The 19,370-nt window shown below is 42.8% G+C and overlaps 2 protein-coding genes across 2 annotated transcripts in view; one reads left to right on the top strand and one right to left on the bottom strand.

The window, feature by feature from the left end:
• Positions 1–19,370, bottom strand: part of MED12L (mediator complex subunit 12L) — a 302,774-nt gene that overhangs the window by 189,429 nt on the left and 93,975 nt on the right. Inside the window, exons 11-15 of the mRNA XM_040974792.1 lie at positions 18,093–18,224; positions 15,135–15,261; positions 12,786–13,000; positions 11,298–11,402; positions 10,254–10,430 (exon numbers count right to left, since the gene is read on the bottom strand). Of these exons, the coding sequence (XP_040830726.1) occupies positions 10,254–10,430; positions 11,298–11,402; positions 12,786–13,000; positions 15,135–15,261; positions 18,093–18,224 (756 nt within the window). The remainder of the gene's footprint in view (positions 1–10,253; positions 10,431–11,297; positions 11,403–12,785; positions 13,001–15,134; positions 15,262–18,092; positions 18,225–19,370) is intronic.
• Positions 1,592–6,867, top strand: GPR171 (G protein-coupled receptor 171). Its single transcript, XM_040974800.1, has 2 exons — positions 1,592–1,716; positions 5,410–6,867. Exon 2 carries the CDS (start codon positions 5,456–5,458, stop codon positions 6,419–6,421), a length of 966 nt encoding a protein of 321 aa, XP_040830734.1. The 5' UTR covers positions 1,592–1,716; positions 5,410–5,455; the 3' UTR covers positions 6,422–6,867.

The raw sequence follows: 19,370 nt of genomic DNA, 5'->3' as shown, positions 1-19,370 counted from the left end.
TCTCCACTTCCAATCAAGCTCCCTTCTTACAGCCTGGGAAAGCAGAAGAAGACAGTCCAAGGCCTTGGAACCTTGCACCCACAGAGAAGATCTGGAAGAAGCTCTGGGCTCCTGGCTTTGGCCTGACTCAGTGCTAGCCACTGCGGCCATCTGGAGAATGAACCAGCAGACGGAAAATCTCAATCGCTCTCTTGCTTTCCCTCCCTAAAACTCTTCCAAATGAAAACAGACTCTTTCAAAACTTTTAAATTTGGCAATAATAACCATTGCTTAAATATTGGAGGATGTCAGTTTAGCTGAAACCAATTGGCCATATCAATGGTTGTGTCCAGCTTGTCTCAAAAATCTTTATTCTGAAACATCTTTCTTTCACAAAGCTAACACAAACAGATTCATTTTTAAGTTTCATTTAGATCGAGTTTTTTATTTTTCTTATGATCTGGAAACCTAACCACTATTAGAACGAGAAAACAAAGCCAGACCCAATTTTGCTGGACAACAGCTGTGAACTTACAGAATCAAGATGGGAAAATTTTTAACACTCCTGAAAACATGCATAGGACAAGAGCTCACACTGCCTTCTGAAGAGGCTTGTCTTGGAAAGGCAGCCTTCAAAGGCAGCTGCCAGTGTGGCAAATATGCCTCCTTCAGAGACTTCTGTTCAGTTCTCCACCCTGTCAGGCTCTTTCAGCTACTCGGCTACCATTCACTAACCCACAGACTGAATGAGCATCTAGGCAAATAAGCTAAACGCACACTGCAGGGCCCCTTGCCATATAATCTATTACTGATCAATAGCTGACCCAATTCTCCAAGCTTTTTGGGTCAAATCGTAAGTCTAGACTCATAACTTGTGAAACAGATACAACATATTGTTGAATGGAACAAAGAATGTATTGGCAAACAATATGCCCAATATCACAACATTTTCAACAGTGTGTACATAAGCACAGAAAAACATTTAACAGATGCACAAAAAATATGAGCAGTTATCTCTGCAGAATGCTGTTCCTCTGATATTTCTAGTTCCAAATTTTTCTACAAAAAGAGAGAGAGAGATAAAGCTGCTAAGCCCGCTACTGACTGCTTTTTGCTTATAAGAAGCATCCCAGCAGGCATCCAAAGCACACCACCATTTATCTAAAACCTGATTTGCTGATGAGTGCCACTATGTATATTAGGGTGATATTTAACTTAAACATCTTACATGTTTTAAATCAATCCCTTTTAGGAACGAGTTCCATTGCTTCTTGGCCTTTAGGCTAAGACTAAGTGTAGGAATGAATGCTGAAAACTCTTAATTATTATCACACAGAACATATCTAGGGCAAGGGTTTTTTTTTTTTTTTTTTTTTTTTAGTGGAGGGGGGTGGTAGAGAGGGTAAAGCAATGATCAAACTAAAATTGTTTCTGTAAGATATGCCAGCAAATCTTTCTTGCTTGGGAAAGTAAAGGTAAATTTTTTAAAAGAACAAAATTTAAAAAAAAAAAAAAAAACCTTCTTCAGGAGTCTTTGATATAGCTCAACTAGTTGCAAGCCACAGTTTCATCTACGTCAACATGCAACATTTTAAAACCACATAAAAAGGAAAGGAAATTTTTAGTACAGCCAGCAGCTCTGCAGTGGGCCTGCCACTGCTGGGGCTAAGCTAGTGGCTCCTGCTTCTCTGGAGACAGCGCAGCAGGTCTGCCGAGGCTCTGGCAGGACGCTCCCAGGTAAGTCTCTATCCTTCTTATACTCAAATGCTTTTCCCTGCATGGAAAATTGCTGATTTGTACTGTTTAAGGCACTAAAAGAGTCGAGAAGTAATTAAGTTGCTGTATGAGAGGGTACCGATGACTGATCTGACCTCTGAAGACATCCTGGCTTCTGCTGATTCCACGCATCTGTCTCGGAAAGGCAGCTTGACTCATACTAGACTCTGTAACAAGAAGGGCTTAAGTATTCACTAACTCAACTCTGTTACAGTTAGCCTTCACTCGCCAGTCTTCTCAGTGGAGAGCAAGCCATCGAATGGCATTCCTCTATAAACATCAGAATGGCATTCCTCTATAAACACCACAACAGGAATTTCAAGAAAAATGTCCTTGTTAAATCTTTAGAAAACTCTTTGAGTCCTTTGATTTTCTGAGCAGTGGGATCTCTACTGGAACTGAGATGTACCCTAAAAATGTTTCTGGTGTTGCCAGAGGCCCTCAAGTTTCCACTGTCCACTAATCACAAAATATTTCTTGAGCACCTGTTTCTCATATTTGTGATAAAGAATGCAGGATGTTATAGTATAATTTAACTGGTAATGAATATAACAAACGTTTCAAACGCATGTTTTTCATGGTAATCTAGAGAGAAGTTCATCATTACAAAAACTGTTTATCAAATCATTTCTTTTATTAATTTATTGTTTATATAGTAAATTATTAGAGAGATTAACAGTTTGCTGATTTCACTGTCCAAACGCCCATAATAGTCTCCACCCAGGGAAAAAGACAAGAGCCTGGAAGTCAGAGCTAGGCTGCAGGAATTCAACCATTCTGGCATCACTGCTTCTCAGGGTGTGCGTTACCAGGAAACTGAAGTGTTAGCAACAGGGGATCCTTAAGAACATATTATCATGTTATTATTACTAATATGCAGTATTTGAAATAAAAGTGCATGAGTTAAAATCTAAGCACCTTCTGTTAAGCAAAGGTAGGGATGTGATCAATATACAGTAGTTTGAAGGGGGCAGAAGTGGTGGTGGTCGTTCATTTTGAAAAGCCAAATGATAGTGAGAACAAGAGAGATGTCTTTTACTTGCCAGTCCACTCTCCAAGGCCAGTAGCCTAGAAGTCAACCAGGGTCCGAGCCTGGTGTGTTACAGGGGCCAAAGCACTTTGTGCTGCCAACTGCTGTTTCCTAGGGTGTCATGAATAGCAAACTGAAATTAAGGGCATATCCAGGGCTCGAACTCACTAAGTCCAACATGGGACACCAGGTGTCCAAGGCAGCATCTCAGCCAAATACCCCAACTAAAACAGAGAATAAAGGTGAATTTAAAACTCTGAGACACAAATAAGCAGTATTTACTTATCAAAACTGATCATAAGGCAATCAGTGAATCGTGGAAGAACTTCCAGGGACAGCAGGAGTGGAGCACAGACAAGAATGAGGCATGCAGCTTAGAAAATGATCAGCGATGATCCTAATCCTGCTAATTGCAAGCTGAAACCCCTGAGCAACACTCCAGCGCCACGGCTCACTCGTCCTGACCCATCTCAGGGTTGAGCTCAACGGCACCAGTCAAGGTTCAGTGTACCCTTCCAGTCCTGTGATTTCAACATTTCATCACATGCAGTTGCACAAGGCAGGAAGCAACTGGTCACGGAACAACCAAGATCCTATCAATCTAGAGAGAACTAAATACAGCGGGGGTGGCAGCAAGAATCTCAAAGGGAGTGTTGAAAATCAGATACAATGTATAGGACTGGAGCCAGGCTTAGTTTATACCTATAAGCATTTACATATATATATGTAATTGCCTGTGTGTGTGTATGTGTATACACATATTAAAGTGAAACATCAAATAAAGGAAAACCCCAAGGCTATGGAAAGGTATGATAAAACAAATTAAAAATTTAAGAAAAATACAGGAAAGTACTAAATTTCACAGTAGTTAGCAATAGTAAGTATGTCACTTGAACAAAACATACATAGTAAACCCTTATTCAAGACAGGCTGCTGTCATTACCAGTTTTATCACCATCACTATCATCATTATCAGGAAGACAGTGCTTGAGGGAGTTTGGACATGGTTTCGGGGATCCAACCGTGTTGGAATTCTATCTCTAACAAACGAGCCGTATCACCTTGGGCTCTTAACCTGCTATGCTTCAGTTCTCACTGATGGTAACAACAGCCTTCTCTCAAGGATGATGAAGGGTTAAGTAAATGCAAGTGAAGTACTCAGCACAGCATAAGCAAGAGATTTTTGTGGGATTGGTACAGAACAGAATAATTCATCGACTCCAAATGGAAAAAGGGGAAGGACTTGTGCCCTTTAAGCAACACATTCATTGGAGAAGTTTTATAACAGATCTCTTTCATCCATTTGCATATTCACTTTTATTCCAAGATGAACATAACAGCACTGTAAACAATTGGGACAATTAAGGCTTAGAAAAAACTTTGTTTGTTTTGTTTTGTTTTGCTTCTAAGGAAGCTTTCAAAAAAAGGCTGATTAGGTATTCATTATCAGCCACCATCTAAATCAGCTATTTTATTTACTGATACCTTCTTTAAAGTTGTAGGTCAGGTTTCTCCCACCAAAATGCAAAAAAATAATCTTTTTAAGATATTGAATGTTCAAAACGAGGGCTCATATCAAAAGGCAGCAGGAGAAAAAGTATTTTCCTAATTTTTGTGCCATTGGCATAAAATTGTATAATTCACATGAATTATACTCTCTAATATTTCATGCTAAAATCTTCAAAATCCAATCTAAAATATATTGTGTTGACAGCACACGCTGGACTGCCCACCTCTTGAGTACTCACATGCCACGGTGGCTGGGATGGACAGCGCCATGGCCACTGCACTATGATGAGTACACGGTGGCTGGGAGGGACGGTGCCGTGACCACTGTACTATCAAAAAGGTGGAGCAAAGCAGAGGCTGAGAATATCACTTCGAGATTAGAGTCTGATCCTGCAACTGTTTTTCCTAATGAAATGAAATTTTGGTTCCTAAAATATTATAATATGTTAAACCACAAAAGGCCTACTTTTAAAATGTATTCATTTTCCTTGAAAGAGTTAGAGACAGAGAAACAGACAGAAAGGGAGGGAGACACAGAAAGAGGCATCTTCCATTTGCTTGAGCAAATGGCCACAAGGCAAAAGGCCTACTTTTTTAAGATTCTGCTTTAAATTTCACAGCACTGTTTTGTCATCCCCTTCCTCCGCATTCCCCCACATTCTCTAGCTTGAGGAACCATCAGTTATTTAAAAACAGAAGGCTTCATTGAGAGCCTTTCTGCCTCAACCACAACCCTCGCTTCCTCTCACCACTTCTCAGAATCTCAACTCACTTATCTCCTGAGCAAACTTCCAACCAAAATGTTAGCAGAAGAGCTACCAGGACGCAAAGGCACCAATATTCCTCCCTAGGAAACAATATTCCTCCCTAGGAAACTACTACCAGGGACTTCCTGAAAGCAGCAAATATCAAACAACGGAAACCCCAGCTGTCCCTGCCCCGAATCTCAAGATTTTCCCAAGGTCACAGTTGGAAAAATTCACCAACCAAATTTTACCCAAGAAGCAGAAAGGCAATGTTACTTGGAATGCAAATGCTTTTATGGAGAAAAGACTTTGTGGTTTTAATTGCTAATGTCTCCTCCCCACTGCCCACCCCTCTTTTCTGTCTTCCAGATTCTTTGGGCTTTCTCCTGGAGAGTCGTCCCGAGGATTCCACAAGATGAGTAACAGTTCATACTTCTGCCCAGTTTACAGAGATCAGGAGCCATTCACGTACTTTTTTTATTTGGTTTTCCTTGTTGGGATTATTGGGAGTTGCTTTGCAGCCTGGGCTTTCATGCAGAAAAAAACAAACCACAGGTGTGTGAGCATCTACTTGATTAACTTGCTGACGGCCGATTTCCTGCTCACGCTGGCATTACCAGTGAAGATAGTGGTCGACCTGGGCGTGGCCCCCTGGAAGCTGAGGATATTCCACTGCCAGGTAACAGCCTGCCTCATCTACATCAACATGTACCTGTCCATTATCTTCCTAGCCTTCGTCAGCATGGATCGCTGTCTTCAGTTAATACACAGCTCCAGGATCTACCGAATACAAGAACCTGGATTTGCCAAAATGATATCGGCCGTGGTGTGGCTTATGGTCCTTCTTATTATGGTGCCAAACATGCTCATCCCCATCAAGGACATCAAGGAAAGGTCCCAAGTGGGTTGTATGGATTTTAAACAGGAGTTTGGAAGAAACTGGCATGTGCTCACCAACTTCCTATGTGTAGCAATATTTTTGAATTTCTCAACCATCATTTTGATCTCTAACTGTCTTGTAGTTCAACAACTCTACCGAAACAAAGATAATGAAAATTACCCACAGGTGAAAAGAGCTCTCATTAACATACTGTTGGTGACTGCAGGGTACATCACCTGCTTTGTTCCTTACCACATTGTCCGAATCCCCTATACCCTCAGCCAGACAGAATTTATATCAGACTGTACAACCAGGATCTCTCTCTTCAAAGCAAAAGAGGCCACCCTGCTCCTGGCTGTGTCAAACCTGTGCTTTGATCCCATCCTGTACTATCATCTCTCAAAAGCATTCCGCTTGAAAGTCACCGCGACTTTCACCTCCCTGAAGGAGACCAAGAACTTGTGTCCTGAAGACAAAGCCGGCTGTGGTGACGGAGTATGAGCGGCTGGAGTTCACGGACTGCCACTTCCAACCGTCCTGGTCCACAGTTAAATGCAGTTGTTGAAAGAATGAACCTCAATAAGAAATAAAACGCAGACAACTAGCAAATGTAGACTGACCGGTAAATGCAGAAATGCAAGCTAAGCTAGTACTCTACTGACAGTGACTGATACAACTTAGCCCTCATACTGCTACAAACCCCTGGAGTCTCACAGGATCAACGTCCAACTCCCAACTCGGCGAGAACCTTGAAACCCAATACAGGTGTATGATATAGACTCAGCAGTATTTATGATGTATTCATGTAAATGTCTAGAAACGATGTTGATCGCAAAAAATGCAAAATAATCTCCATGTAGGTAACAAGCAAATCCTTGAGCAACATAACTTTAAAGGTCTTTATATCACTTAAATTAAAAAAAAAAAAAGCCAGATGAATGAAGCTACCTATGTCTCATCCATTTTTAAATCATTTAAGACATCTCCAATTTTTAATATTTAATAACATAATAAAACATTTATTTATACAGAGGTCTGGAAATCTATGGTCAATTTTTAATATATGTATATTTAATATATTCCTCAGTTCAGGAAAGGAGCTGGTATTGTGGAATAACACGCTAAACCACCACTAGCAAGGCCAGCATTCCCTATTGGAGTGCGGATTCGCATACTGGCTGCTCCACTTCCAATCCAGCTCCTTGCTGGGGGGCCTGGGAAGGAAGCGGAAAAACGGCCAAGGCTTGGGCTCCTCTCACCCATCAGGGAGAGCAGGGTACAGTTCCTGTATCCTGCCTTCCCAGACACTGGGAGTATGAGCCAGCATGTGGGCGATTTCTCTCCTTCTCCCTCTCTCCGTTGCTCTGCCTTTCAAATAAATTGTGGTTTCTTTTTTTTTTTTTTTTAATCAAAAGTTCATGGAAAGTATGCATTATGAAAAATCATGCCTGGATTTGAAAAAATTTGCACCAAAATTGTTGTCTTTTAATTACGATTTTCCATAAATTTTCCAAACTATCATTATATATGCTTATATTCTACTTGCAGGTTATTAATAAAGATTTTTTGAAAGATTTATTTTATTTTTATTGGAAAGGCAGATATACAGAGAGGAAGATCTTCCATCCAATGATTCACTCCCTGAGCGGCTGCGACTGCTGGAGCTGAGCCAATCAGAAGCCAGGAGCCTCTTCCGGGTCTCCCACGCGGGTGCAGGGTCCCAAGGCTTTGGGCTGTCCTCGACTGCTTTCCCGGGCCACAAGCAGGGAGCTGGATGGGAAGCAGGGCTACCGGGATTAGAACTGGCGCCCATATGGGATTCCGGGCGTGCAAGGCGAGGACCTTAACCACTGCGCCACCGCGCCGGGCCCAATGAAGATTTTTTTTTAAAGTATGTTCTTACATTCTTCTCTAACGCACAAGGGATCTGTCAGGTTTTCCTTTCTTTCCTGGAAGGGACTAAAGTAGACCATTGCCATTGTCAAAGTCATGTTAGCAAAAGCTTTCATTTCCCCACAGGTTTCTTGAGAATCACTTCTGGGATTCAGGGCAAGCAGTGGCGGAAAGGTATTAAAGAACTGTATCATATGGCGTTACTTTCTACCTAATAGTAAATCTCATGATTTCTTCTTTATGTTATAACGACATGATGTGCCTAGTTCCATAGCTTGAGGGAGTGAGCGAATATCCAACTATGGTAACTGAAACTATCATTTTGCATGAATAAACTCATATCAAACACACAGAAGAATAACACCAGTCAAGAGCCACAGTGTAATATGAATACAGCATGGGCAAGGTGGGCTATGGTCACGCAGACCCAGAAAGATGAGGCTGACCTCATGTGAGACCATTAACTTAATGTATGGTTGACTCCAGTTCTCAAGGTCACAGCTCTTAGGTCAAATCCCTACCAGGTCAAAGGACTCGGAAAGGATGCAATACAAGACAAAAAATAAAACATTTACCACGGAGAAGACAGCAAAAACTTGGGTAAGCAGGAGCAGTCCGTGTGTTTGTGTTTAATTTTATTAGCCAAAGGCATGTATACAAACAGTTGCCAATATATTTACATTAGCCATGAGCTTTTTTTTAAAAAAAAAAAAACGTTGTTCCTGGAAGCCAGGGAAGCAACTTTGATTTGAAGCCATTTCTACATTTAAAGACTGCTTTTTTCTAAAACTGGAAACTCTTACTTACAACGTCACCAACACATTTTCTAAGTTTGAAATGAGCAAATAATTGAAAAAATGTACAAAATGCTTCTCACAGAGCTTATGGTCAGTGCTGAACACATTCTGGCTGGTTGGCAGTGACGCCAGGAACTCGTGGGCAACATCACATACGTGACTTGGGACAAACAACTTTCTAAGCGTCAGGCTACCACCAGGCTTAAGCCCCTTTCAGGATTCTATGAACCCAAGGTAATTCATGAGCCAAGACACTATGCTTGCATCACCATACATACCATTCACAACATAGAACCCCTTTTCTAACTTACAGTTCTCTCTCGGTTGTCACTCACAAGAATCACACGTATGAGATCCAGGGGAACGTTAAGAACTATTTTTAACCATATTCTTATGTTGTCCTTCCACGCACAAGATGCTACTTAGATGTTATCCATTTTGTAAAGAATAGGACTAGACTCTCAAGAGCATTCCAACGTCAACGTTAGTTAGTTAGCGTCTATGTTTATTTCCCCTACCAATGGTTTCTTCTGAATCGTCCTCGTGGGAAGAGGCACTTCTTGGGCAACTGGTGCCGGAAGGATATTAAAAAAAATTGTATCCTACAACATTGGTTTTTTAAGGGTTGTTTCATTGCTACACATTCAAGTAATGTCACTGACAGATTTGGTTACTGGAAGTCATGCTAGCATTCTTCTAAGTAAGTGCATGGACCTTGGAATGAGAAACTCCAGCGAGCGGCTGCCCGTCAAGGTCACGCGAACAGCAGAACAAATCAGCTGGTGCTCACAGAGAAAGGTGTGCGGGGGGCTCACCTCTCCCACACAGAGGGGAAAACCCACCAGCAGCTACACCACCTTTTCATTTTTCCTCCACTTACCTTCCCCTTGAACTTTTTTCCTTTGGAGAATAATTTGAGATTTTCAGGAAAGTAGCAAAGACAGAATTCTCAAGCATTTCATTTAGTCACTTCTCAAGAGCAATGCATTGCACAGTTACAGCCCATTAGTCAAAACTGAATTTCCAGCCAAGCATTCACCATGTGTTATCCAGTTCCTAAATTCAACAGGTCCAAATCCATCTGGCATACATCCTTTTCTACAAAAATATCCACCTGTTTTCGCAACCAGACAGCCCCTTCCCCTTACAGCTTCCATTTTGTACATGTGATGGGCCGGGAAGGCCACTGTCCACCTTCCAATGAGTGCATGGATTTTTAGTCATCACTGCATTTATAGCAGTGCATGTCATTTGATACACTGTTCCCCCTCCTAGGTTATTCATCCTTCCTGTTGCCCCAAAAATTCTTACTCATCTGTGTAATACCAAAAGTACCAATGACTTTCAAACAGATATAGGAAAACACATTGAACATCATCTACAGTAACTCAAACGCTCTTGATAAGAGAACGCTAATACAACAAATTCGGTTAAATCTATCCAGCCACTGAGACCACAACAAAAATTCAAACTACCTCGCTATGTACACCGTGTGATCAGATATACAACAAAAGCAGCAGCAAATGCAAAAGCTTACCTGGTATCACTAGATATGAGTCAGGAAGGTGTCGGAGCAATCTGGCATTCAAAGGTGAATCATCTTAAAGTAATCCAGGTATAAAATGACTGGAGCAGGAACTTACCAGAGGTATAGGAAAATGTGTTGCATACTGCAGGTGACGCAGGAGGTCATAATTAGATGGAAAGATTAATTCCCTCGGTTTTTCCCTCTTCGCCAACTTGTCACCGTTAACTGACATTCTTCTGCCCAGGGAAGGGTTAGCATTCTCACAGGTGTCTCCAGGCATCGGAGAAAAGATCTAAGTCATGTAAAACAAACGTTAGAGATTGTAAATGAGAGAGAGCAGAATCAAACAGTGTGATACACAGCAGAACCCAGAACACCTAAGACACCCATACACTGACACCTTTTCAATCACCAAGCAAGCAACACGAGGAAACGTTGTTGCTTTCCACACAGTTCACATTCACATCAGGGAAATGTCTAGCAGCATCATCCCCTATTTTTGAAGATGGGGAAATGAAAGCTCTACACAACAAGAAACGTATCTATGCTGCTAGGAGACCGGGGATTATAAGCAGCCGTACAGATAAGTCTTATTCAGGGGCTGTATTTCCTACGAAAGCACACACATAACAGTCATTGATCAACAAGACCTATGAGTGACAGACATAAAGGGCTTAGACTGAACCCCATGCAGTATGGTTCTGATGAAGAGCTGTGCACTGACATTCATGAGAATATCCATTTTAATGACCCAGAGATTAGGTAGAAAAATGAATATCTAATAAGTGCAACACCATGAGAGCCATCTTTCAGCAAAAGAGCACGGCTGTACTTGTGAAGGTGGATTTACATGCTCCTGGGATAATGATCTCAAAATGAACGAAACAGACAGTCAACCAAGACAGTCAACTTGTCCGCCAGTGTTACAATATACAAAGGCAGCAAAGCAATCCCAACTGAAGATGACCCAAACCAAGACAACCCACATGATAATGTGACATGACAACCGTCCTCAAGGTGGAATATGGTAGGGTCACATTTACATCACAAAAGCACGAGTCATTCTGGGATAGACGTGGGGCAAGCAACAGAAGCACGGAGACAAGTTGGGGTGGCAGTAGGTGGGTTAGTTAAGAAAGAATCAAAGCTTGAAACCTACTGGAAATTCCGAACCAAAGTCAGTTTTAAAGTCATTCTTGTCTACTTCATCAAAAATGTTAGTGGTTCCTGAGTCAAGGCCCATGTGCGCCATGATACTCTGTTCCTGGCAATCACCAGAGAAAGCATGTTACAATCAAACTGCAGGCAAGAAGCTCAAGCTGAAACACCACGGCAAGATTTTTAGCCACTTGCGTCTCCCCTTGTCTTTCTCCCCACCACCGAGGCCCAAAGCGAGAGCAAGCTTTACAGCGTGCAATGCTTGCAAGAGTCGCCTTCCTTGCCTTCATGATGAGAAAGTCAGGAAGAGCACAGAAAAACCCCGCTTCACATTACCACCATCTCCGTTGGCTCGCATGATGCTCAACAGCCTGTCTTAGCAGGAAAAAACATCTAAAATCTAAACTTACGCTTAATGTATATGATATCCTGGGGGGTGGGGGGACGGGAAGGGGAAGGATGTTTTGATATTAAGTAGAAAAGGAAAAGTTTGAGGAGCATGTAAGCATGCAGAAGGGATTAAGAGTTTATTAGTGTCTGTGGAGGACAAACTAAGAAGCAAAAGTATTCATATGTAACATATTTTTAAAAGCATACTCTAATTGGAAAATAAAAAATCTTCAGACTAAAAAGGATGAATCTAAGTTCACAATTCTGAAATGCTGGCTTTTTTCAAATTACAGGTGCAGCCAGGTATTAAAAAGTATCTCAACAGTATGTGTTCTTACTGTCACAAACCCTCCCCATTGTCTGATATTTTAGTTACTACTTGCAGCTATTTTAACTTGAGAATTTCACTGAGCACCTAACAAAAAAAATCCACGGAATCAGGATCTGGCAGGAAATGATGCAATCACACAGCACAAAATGCTTTGGTGAAGAGAACAACTCCGCCACAGTTTAAGAAACAGACTAAATGGTGAATCAGTTGAAACGAAAGAGGGTATTTCCTGACACGGGCCATATGCCAAAGGGTAGCTGACAGGTGACACCCTAGGGGAAAAATTCCTGAGCATACACGCTTAGCTGGAAATATAGGCTCAAAAGACGCCATCCTTCGATGCAATATTAAAGGAAAACTGGAAGGTAGAAAAACCAAAACTAGAAGCATATGAGGGATTCTTTAAGAAGTTGAAGGAAAATTCAAGTTATGAAAATACTGTACGTGGACCTCAAAAATCTTGCCTCAAAATGAACTCATCTTTCCATACGCTTTCTATGAACCTTATGAGGAATTCTGGTGCAGTCCCAAACCCTGAGGAATTGCACGGGCTATTAAATCCTTTCACAGTCCTAGTCATATAGTTGCCAATGGGAAATTCTAGACATCATAAATTATAATGCACGTGTGCTTTCTCTGCGAGAAGCAACCATACAACTGGCTCTGCAGCCAGGATCTCCCGCCCACCACCAAATCATCAACCGAGAAGTGATTGTCCAGCAGGGCTTTGGGGCGAGGAGGTGAGACCGCTCCCGCCAAGCGCCTTACCTCCATTTTCACATCATGGTCCTTCGTGTAGTGTTCATCCACATTTTCCCCCGCGGGTGACCGTGGCCGGGTGGAGGCGCTGACGGACAGGTCTCCCCGCGAGATGAGTGTGCACATATACGCGTCGTGGGAGAAGACGTCGTGGCGGATGAACTCACAGAAGAGCAGCACCAGGTTCACAAACTCCACCTTTTCACATTCACTGTTGGGATCGGCTGTGGAGATACAAGCTCGGTCAGGCGTCCCCGTGCCATGGGGAAGGCAGCTGCTGAGTGAGGCTGCACGGCAACGGCATTTTCCAAGTTTCCTGGGAGACTGACTGAGGCAATAGCACTTGGGGCAGAGCTGAGTGGCGGCTTTGGATTGTCCGACTCACACACAGAACAAGTTCCCGGAAAGTGCTCATTGAAAGGCGAATGATCAATTAAGTGGTAAGCTAAGAAAAATTCAGGTTAAGGAGAGGAAAATGGGGATACTACTGTCTTCCAGTTTTATTAGTAAGAGATTTGGTGGCTGTTTTAATGCCTGAAGCACATTTGTGTGTTTTGGGATAGATGTGTCCCTTTTTTCCGAATGAAACCTCACAGCAAAACTGCAACTTGATTGGCCAATGAAATGGAGAAAATCCAGGGAAGATAGGATTAAAAAGAACACAAGGATGGCCGGGGGTTTGGTCCCTTAGCGCCATGCAGAGGCTGGGGGGCTCCGGCTAAGCCACCTCTAACTCAGCCATACCTTCAGACCAGGGAAGGTCTCCCCAAGAAGCGGATGAACTTATCTGGATAATAAGAGGCTGGACTCTATGCTTGGTATATGCTTGCGGTGAAGGTGTCTCAACTGATCTTGAACTGAGGTCTCACAACAGGGTGGAGGAGTCCACCATGGGGGGAGGGACGGGGGAATCCCAGTACCTATGGAACTGTATCTCATAATACAATGTAACCAATAATTTTAAAAGGATGGAGTGTTGCAGTCCTGTCTCCCATGTCACTTACTGTGTGACCTGCTGCACTGAACCTGCACTCGGAAACTTTCTGTACGTACTGTTGGATAAGTTTACGCATTTCTCGTACTTTGCCTGTCAGGTTCAATCTCTGGTACTAGTCCCAAGAACCAAATGGAGACAACAGCTCCATCCAGTGAGCAGGAGGCTCCAAGTTTCTTCTCGCTCCCTGTACCTCCCCCTGCGACCCAGCCCCTACCCGGAGGAAGGGTGCACTCTGCTGCCATAGTCGGCGCACGAAACACCCCATCGGGACAGCATAGGAGGAGCAGGTCTTCCTGGAAGAACGGAGAGTCCTGGGGCTGGGAAGGCAAATGTGCATCTCCCCAGGGGAGAGCATCAGAGGGAACTGCTCCCTTCTGTACCCATACATTCAGCAACTGGGGTCTCCTCGGCACTCCCCACTCCCTCATCCAAGTAATCGCCAGCCTAGAAAACTAACTACATCAAACACCCTGTCCTTCCCCCACCCTCACCCACAGACCTCCTCAAATGACTCCGGCAGTAAGGTCGTGGATCATTTAACTCTGCTCTCTGCAAAGGTCTCCCCCATCACTTTTTATCTTTCATCACACTGCTGTGATTCTATCTGCATCTAAGATCCTCTCGGCTGCATTTCACCGTGTGGAAGACATAGGGGTAAGCATTTAGAGCAGTGGTTACGATGCCTGCACCCCATATCAGAGTGTCTGCTTCAAGTCTAGCCAAGTTTATGACTCCAGCTCCCTACAAACACGTCCTGGGAGGCAGCAGGTAATGGTTCAAGTACAAGGTCCTTGCCACTCACATGGGAAATCTCAGCTAAGCTCTTGGTCCCTAGTTCCGGCCTCACCCCAAACTTGTCTGTCTCTATCTCCAATCCAAATAAAAGTTAAAATTAATTTTTTTTTCATTTTCACAGGAAAAAAGAAAATCGAACCTACATAGTTCACACCAGTGACTAGAAATCATCTTACAGAAATTATTTCACAGAAAATTGGAAATTTAGACCACCACACAGAAAGAGAACGTTACAATTTACAAATAAAGGTCAGAAGATCTTAGCTACTGTATTTTGGCACAAAAAGATTTTAAGAGGAGAGACGAATATACCAAAAGAAAAGGAGTAAAAAGACTTACTTTTCAAACTATTGAAATCTGGAAATTTTAGAATCTTTGAACATCAACACATTCTAAAATAGCCTGAATGCCTCCAATAAAAATTATACTCCAATAAAAATCTTGCTCAGTAAAACACATATCATAGCCAGTGACAAGAACCTTAGGCGACATACAGACAAAAAAAAATTTTTTTGGTTCATAAACACTTATTTAAGATGCAGAAGCAAAGAGCTTTCTTTACTTACACAACGAGGGTGCCTGTGTATCCAAAAACCTAAGGAGAACATTCTGGAAAACAGGCAAACTAGAACCAGCAAGAGAGGCTGAAGAAATGGATTCCTTTTCATCTAGGACTTCAGAGTCTCCACATCTCTAAGGATGAAATAATAAAGCAAAGTTAATTACACAGGAGAAATAGTCGCTATGCAACTTGATTTTGCTAGCTTTTTATTCGCATTTAACTTCTCAACTAAAACAGGTGAAGCTGAGGTTTTTACACTTCTTTGTAATTTACAAAAGTAAATGTAAATAGGTAATAAAGAAAATTACAGAACACTTCAAATGGTATCAAGGAACATCCCTAAAAACATTATCCATGTGAAACACAAACACAACATCAAATATACAAACATTACGCAATAAACCACTTACAGTCCCTATGCAAAACTGCCCAAAAAGTGAAGTTATCTCAATATTTAAATAACTCATGTTGGACTGTATGTAACCTAGGAAGTATCTTATTCTTGCTGGTCTCTGTGCTTTTGTTAGGAGGTTGTTATGTGTGTGTGCTGGAATAAGTATGGCATCAAATGAGAAAGCTAATGCAATCCTCTAAGAACATTCTTTCCTCCCTCTGCCATCCTTCACCTCTAAGATCCCCTGGAACCTGCAGAATCTCCACAGTTCTCCCCGTAGACACATTCTGTTTGTCCACAGAGCCTGTTCACTTCCACATTCTTAAGGATAGAACTCACCAGAAAATCAAAGGAACAGCTTAAGAGCTCTCAGCTCTCACTTTGTATCCTCTGCTGTATTCTTTCCTTTTGCCCACTTTCACTATTATTATTATTAAGGTTAGCATCTTAGAGTACTATTTCATCAAGCCACACACTATTGGCAAAGGAAGTTTTGCCAATGGTAACGCTTAATGGAAATAAATGGCCTTAAATACCTCTGAAAGAAAACATTTTTAGACAAGTATACTTGTAGGTCTGTTAAAATCGCCAAGCTATCTGCATGTGAACTTTTTTCGAAAGGGCTCTGTATGTCTGTGTGTTTACATATATTTACATGTTTTCCAGAATACAGGAAGGACAAAACAGAAAATGAACAATGTGAAATGTTTGGAAAACTCAACTTTAGTCCCTGCAGGCTACTCACTGCACATCACCAAAGGACAGCCTGTCTCTCCACACGGTGCAGAAAGGAGCAATGGAAGGCTTTTCCTCATTTGCACGTTCAGCAGAAAGCCACTGTTTCTACTTAAACACCAGCTCTTTAAACCCCAGTTCCCTCAGAATGACCTTTCATTTCTTTTTTCCTTCTGAACAAAAGGAGAAGCATGTCTCTCCACTTTGTCTAACAGCTTCACAGGAAGCCAAGAGATGCTCAGCCACATGTTGATCAACTCCTGTGGCTCACAGCTTCCCAGCATCTCCTAAGGACCAAGAGCTGCTTGGGGTGCTGGGTACAGGATGGGCTAGGTCCAGCTCTCAAGCTTACATTGTGAAGAGATGGGAGGCATCAAATAATAAGAAATACTAGCATGTATCACTCTGAAGAAAGTATAACAGCCATGTGAGAAATAGTGCTTGGGTGGTGGCAGGGTGCCTTCACTTCCAATCACGTGGTGAAGAAAGGTCTTCCAGAGGCGACCTACGCTAACCACGGGAGCTGGACGGGCAATGCCACTCCTGACTGGGAAAGACCTCAAAACAGCTGTCAAAGAAGAGCCAGCAGAGTGATCTGCCAGAAGGAACAGGACGAACAGGGCGTGGAATCAAAGAGGGCCTCGCGTCGCTAAAGGGACAAGATGGTTGGACTTATAACATAGGGGCACAAAAAGCAAGATGAGGTCGGGGTGGGGCAGGGGCAGGTCAGCAGAGCCAGGCCAAGTGGGCCTGTGTAGGTCAGGAAAGGAGCCCCAACAAGGGACCAGGGGAGCTGTGTGCACTGGGACAGGTCACTGGGGCTGCTGAACAGTGCATGGTGGAGGACAGGAAGCAAAGGGCAGAGGCAGAGAAGCTCCGAGCTCATGCAGGGGAGGGAAACGGGGGCCTGGGGAGAGCTCGGGTGCTCTCTGCAGCTGTCCCTCTACCATTTGGCAAGAAAGACTCTCCCCATCAGTAAAAGCCAACGTTGACGAAACAGCTCTGGTTTTTGTTTTTTGGGGTTTTTTTTTTTTTTTGCTCCCCGATTTCCTTTGCTATTTCAGTAACTCTCGGGAGCCAAAGTGTAACCTCCAAGACGACACACTGGAATGAATAATCTCATAATCTTAACTGCCACTGAAAATACTTCAAAACTCACTAATTCTCCTAATAGTTGGTCTAGATTGTGTACCTTTCTGTGTCTGTATTTGTGCTTTGTGTACTCAGCCTCATAAGGTTTCTTGGTTCTACATCAAATGTTCAATTTTTTTTTTAAGATTTATTATTATTATTTTTTTTTTATTGGAAAGGCGGATATACAGAGAGGAGAGATAGACAGGAAGATCTTCCATCCGATGATTCACTCCACAAGTGAGCGCAACGGCCGATGCTATGCCGGTCCGAAGCCAGGAGCCTCTTCCGGGTCTCCCACGCGGGTGCAGGGTCCCAAAGCTTTGGGCCATCCTGGACTGCTTTCCCGGGCCACAGGCAGGGAGCTGGATGGGAAGCGGGGCTGCCAGGATAGAACTGGCGCCCATATGGGATCCCAGCATGCAAGGCGAGGACTTTAACCACTGCGCGATCGCGCTGGGCCCCAATTTTTCTTTTAAAAAGACACATTTTCATCTGGTTCAGAACACAGATTCTTTGTGGTTATCTATCTCAAGATGCCCAAAGATGCTGTCCGCCTTATGTGGATTTATTATACAGCCTCCATTTTCTCCCCAAGACAAAAGGACCACAGGAAGAGTAAGTGGCAGGTATCCTTGCCCTGTCAGCAGCACTTTGAAATCACGGCATGCACTGGACAAGCAGCGGCCACACTGAACCCACCTCGGCCTCAATTTCGGCTTGCCTCTTCTCCAGGAGTTTGGCCACTGCCATGGCCCTGTGTTTGCCTGAGCGCTTGCAGCTCACAGCCCACTCACACAGCAGCGTCACCACAGCCTCGTCGTTGGGGGCAACCTAGTGACCGAGAGAGATGCGGATCAAGCAGATGAACCACGCAAAAAGGTCAAAAAGTAAGCCATGGAGTTTCGAAAGCAGTAAAGGCTTTTTACCCCCCTATTTTATCACAGGTTTACGAGGTACATCCAAATCACTTTTAACTGCAATATACAGACAAATTTAATCATTCACAAGGAAGGAAACTAGAGTTTTGTTAAGAACGTGACACTTACATAGGGCTATAAGCGAGTCCCACCACTCAGCTAGAACAGAAACGGGAAATCCCCAAGCAATGCCAGATAATGTTTCCGAAAGTACTCCATGGTTAGCACCCAAAAGCCTTTACTCACAGACATCCACCTGGACACCTACCAAGACGGGACCCAGGCCCGGGAAATGACTGACATAAAACATCCAAGCAGTAAAAATATATACATTGAAATCAGAAGGGAAAGAAATGCCAACTAAACTCACAGGAGATCTCTCACAGGAAACTCTACAGGCAAGAAGAGAATAGAGAACATACTCCAGATTCTCAAAGCAAAAATTGTCAGCACAGGATAACATGCCCAGCAAAACTTTACTTTGTCTTCGAAATAAAATTTTTCCACAGTAAAGTTAAAAGAATATGCCCCTTCCAAACCTGCCCTACAAATCATACTCAAAAATGTTCTCTTGACAGAGAAAAGGAATAGTGCCCACCAAAACCAAAGGCAAATGCGAAGAACATCCCAGTAAAATAACAGAAGACTAAATCAATGAACAGCTCATTGCTTAAATCAACGAGCAACCCACTGCTAAAATGACAGGACCAAATTACCATCCATTCATATTAACCCTGCATGTAACAGCTTAACCTCTTGAATCAAATGTCATAGATTAGTAGACTGGATTAAACAAAACCCATCCATTTGTTGCCTACAGGAAGCACATTCCACCAACAAAGATCAGTGGAAACTATATCTCATGGATTTATTTTTTCTTGCTAGTTTCTTTTTAAGATTTATTTATTTTTATTGGAAAGTCAGATATACAGAGAGGAGGAGGAGAGAGAAAGGAAGATCTTCCATCTGATGATTCACTCCCCAAGTGGCTGGAACGGCTGGTGCTACGCCGATCTGAAGCCAGGAGCCAGGAATTTCCTCCAAGACTCCCACATGGGTG

This window comes from Ochotona curzoniae, unplaced genomic scaffold (genome assembly GCF_017591425.1).
Source record: "Ochotona curzoniae isolate NIBS_2020 unplaced genomic scaffold, NIBS_Ocur_1.0 contig_2599, whole genome shotgun sequence".
Taxonomy (NCBI): Eukaryota; Metazoa; Chordata; class Mammalia; order Lagomorpha; family Ochotonidae; genus Ochotona; species Ochotona curzoniae.
The sequence above is the reverse complement of the archived record's forward strand: the minus strand, read 5'-3'. Positions and strand labels throughout refer to the sequence as shown.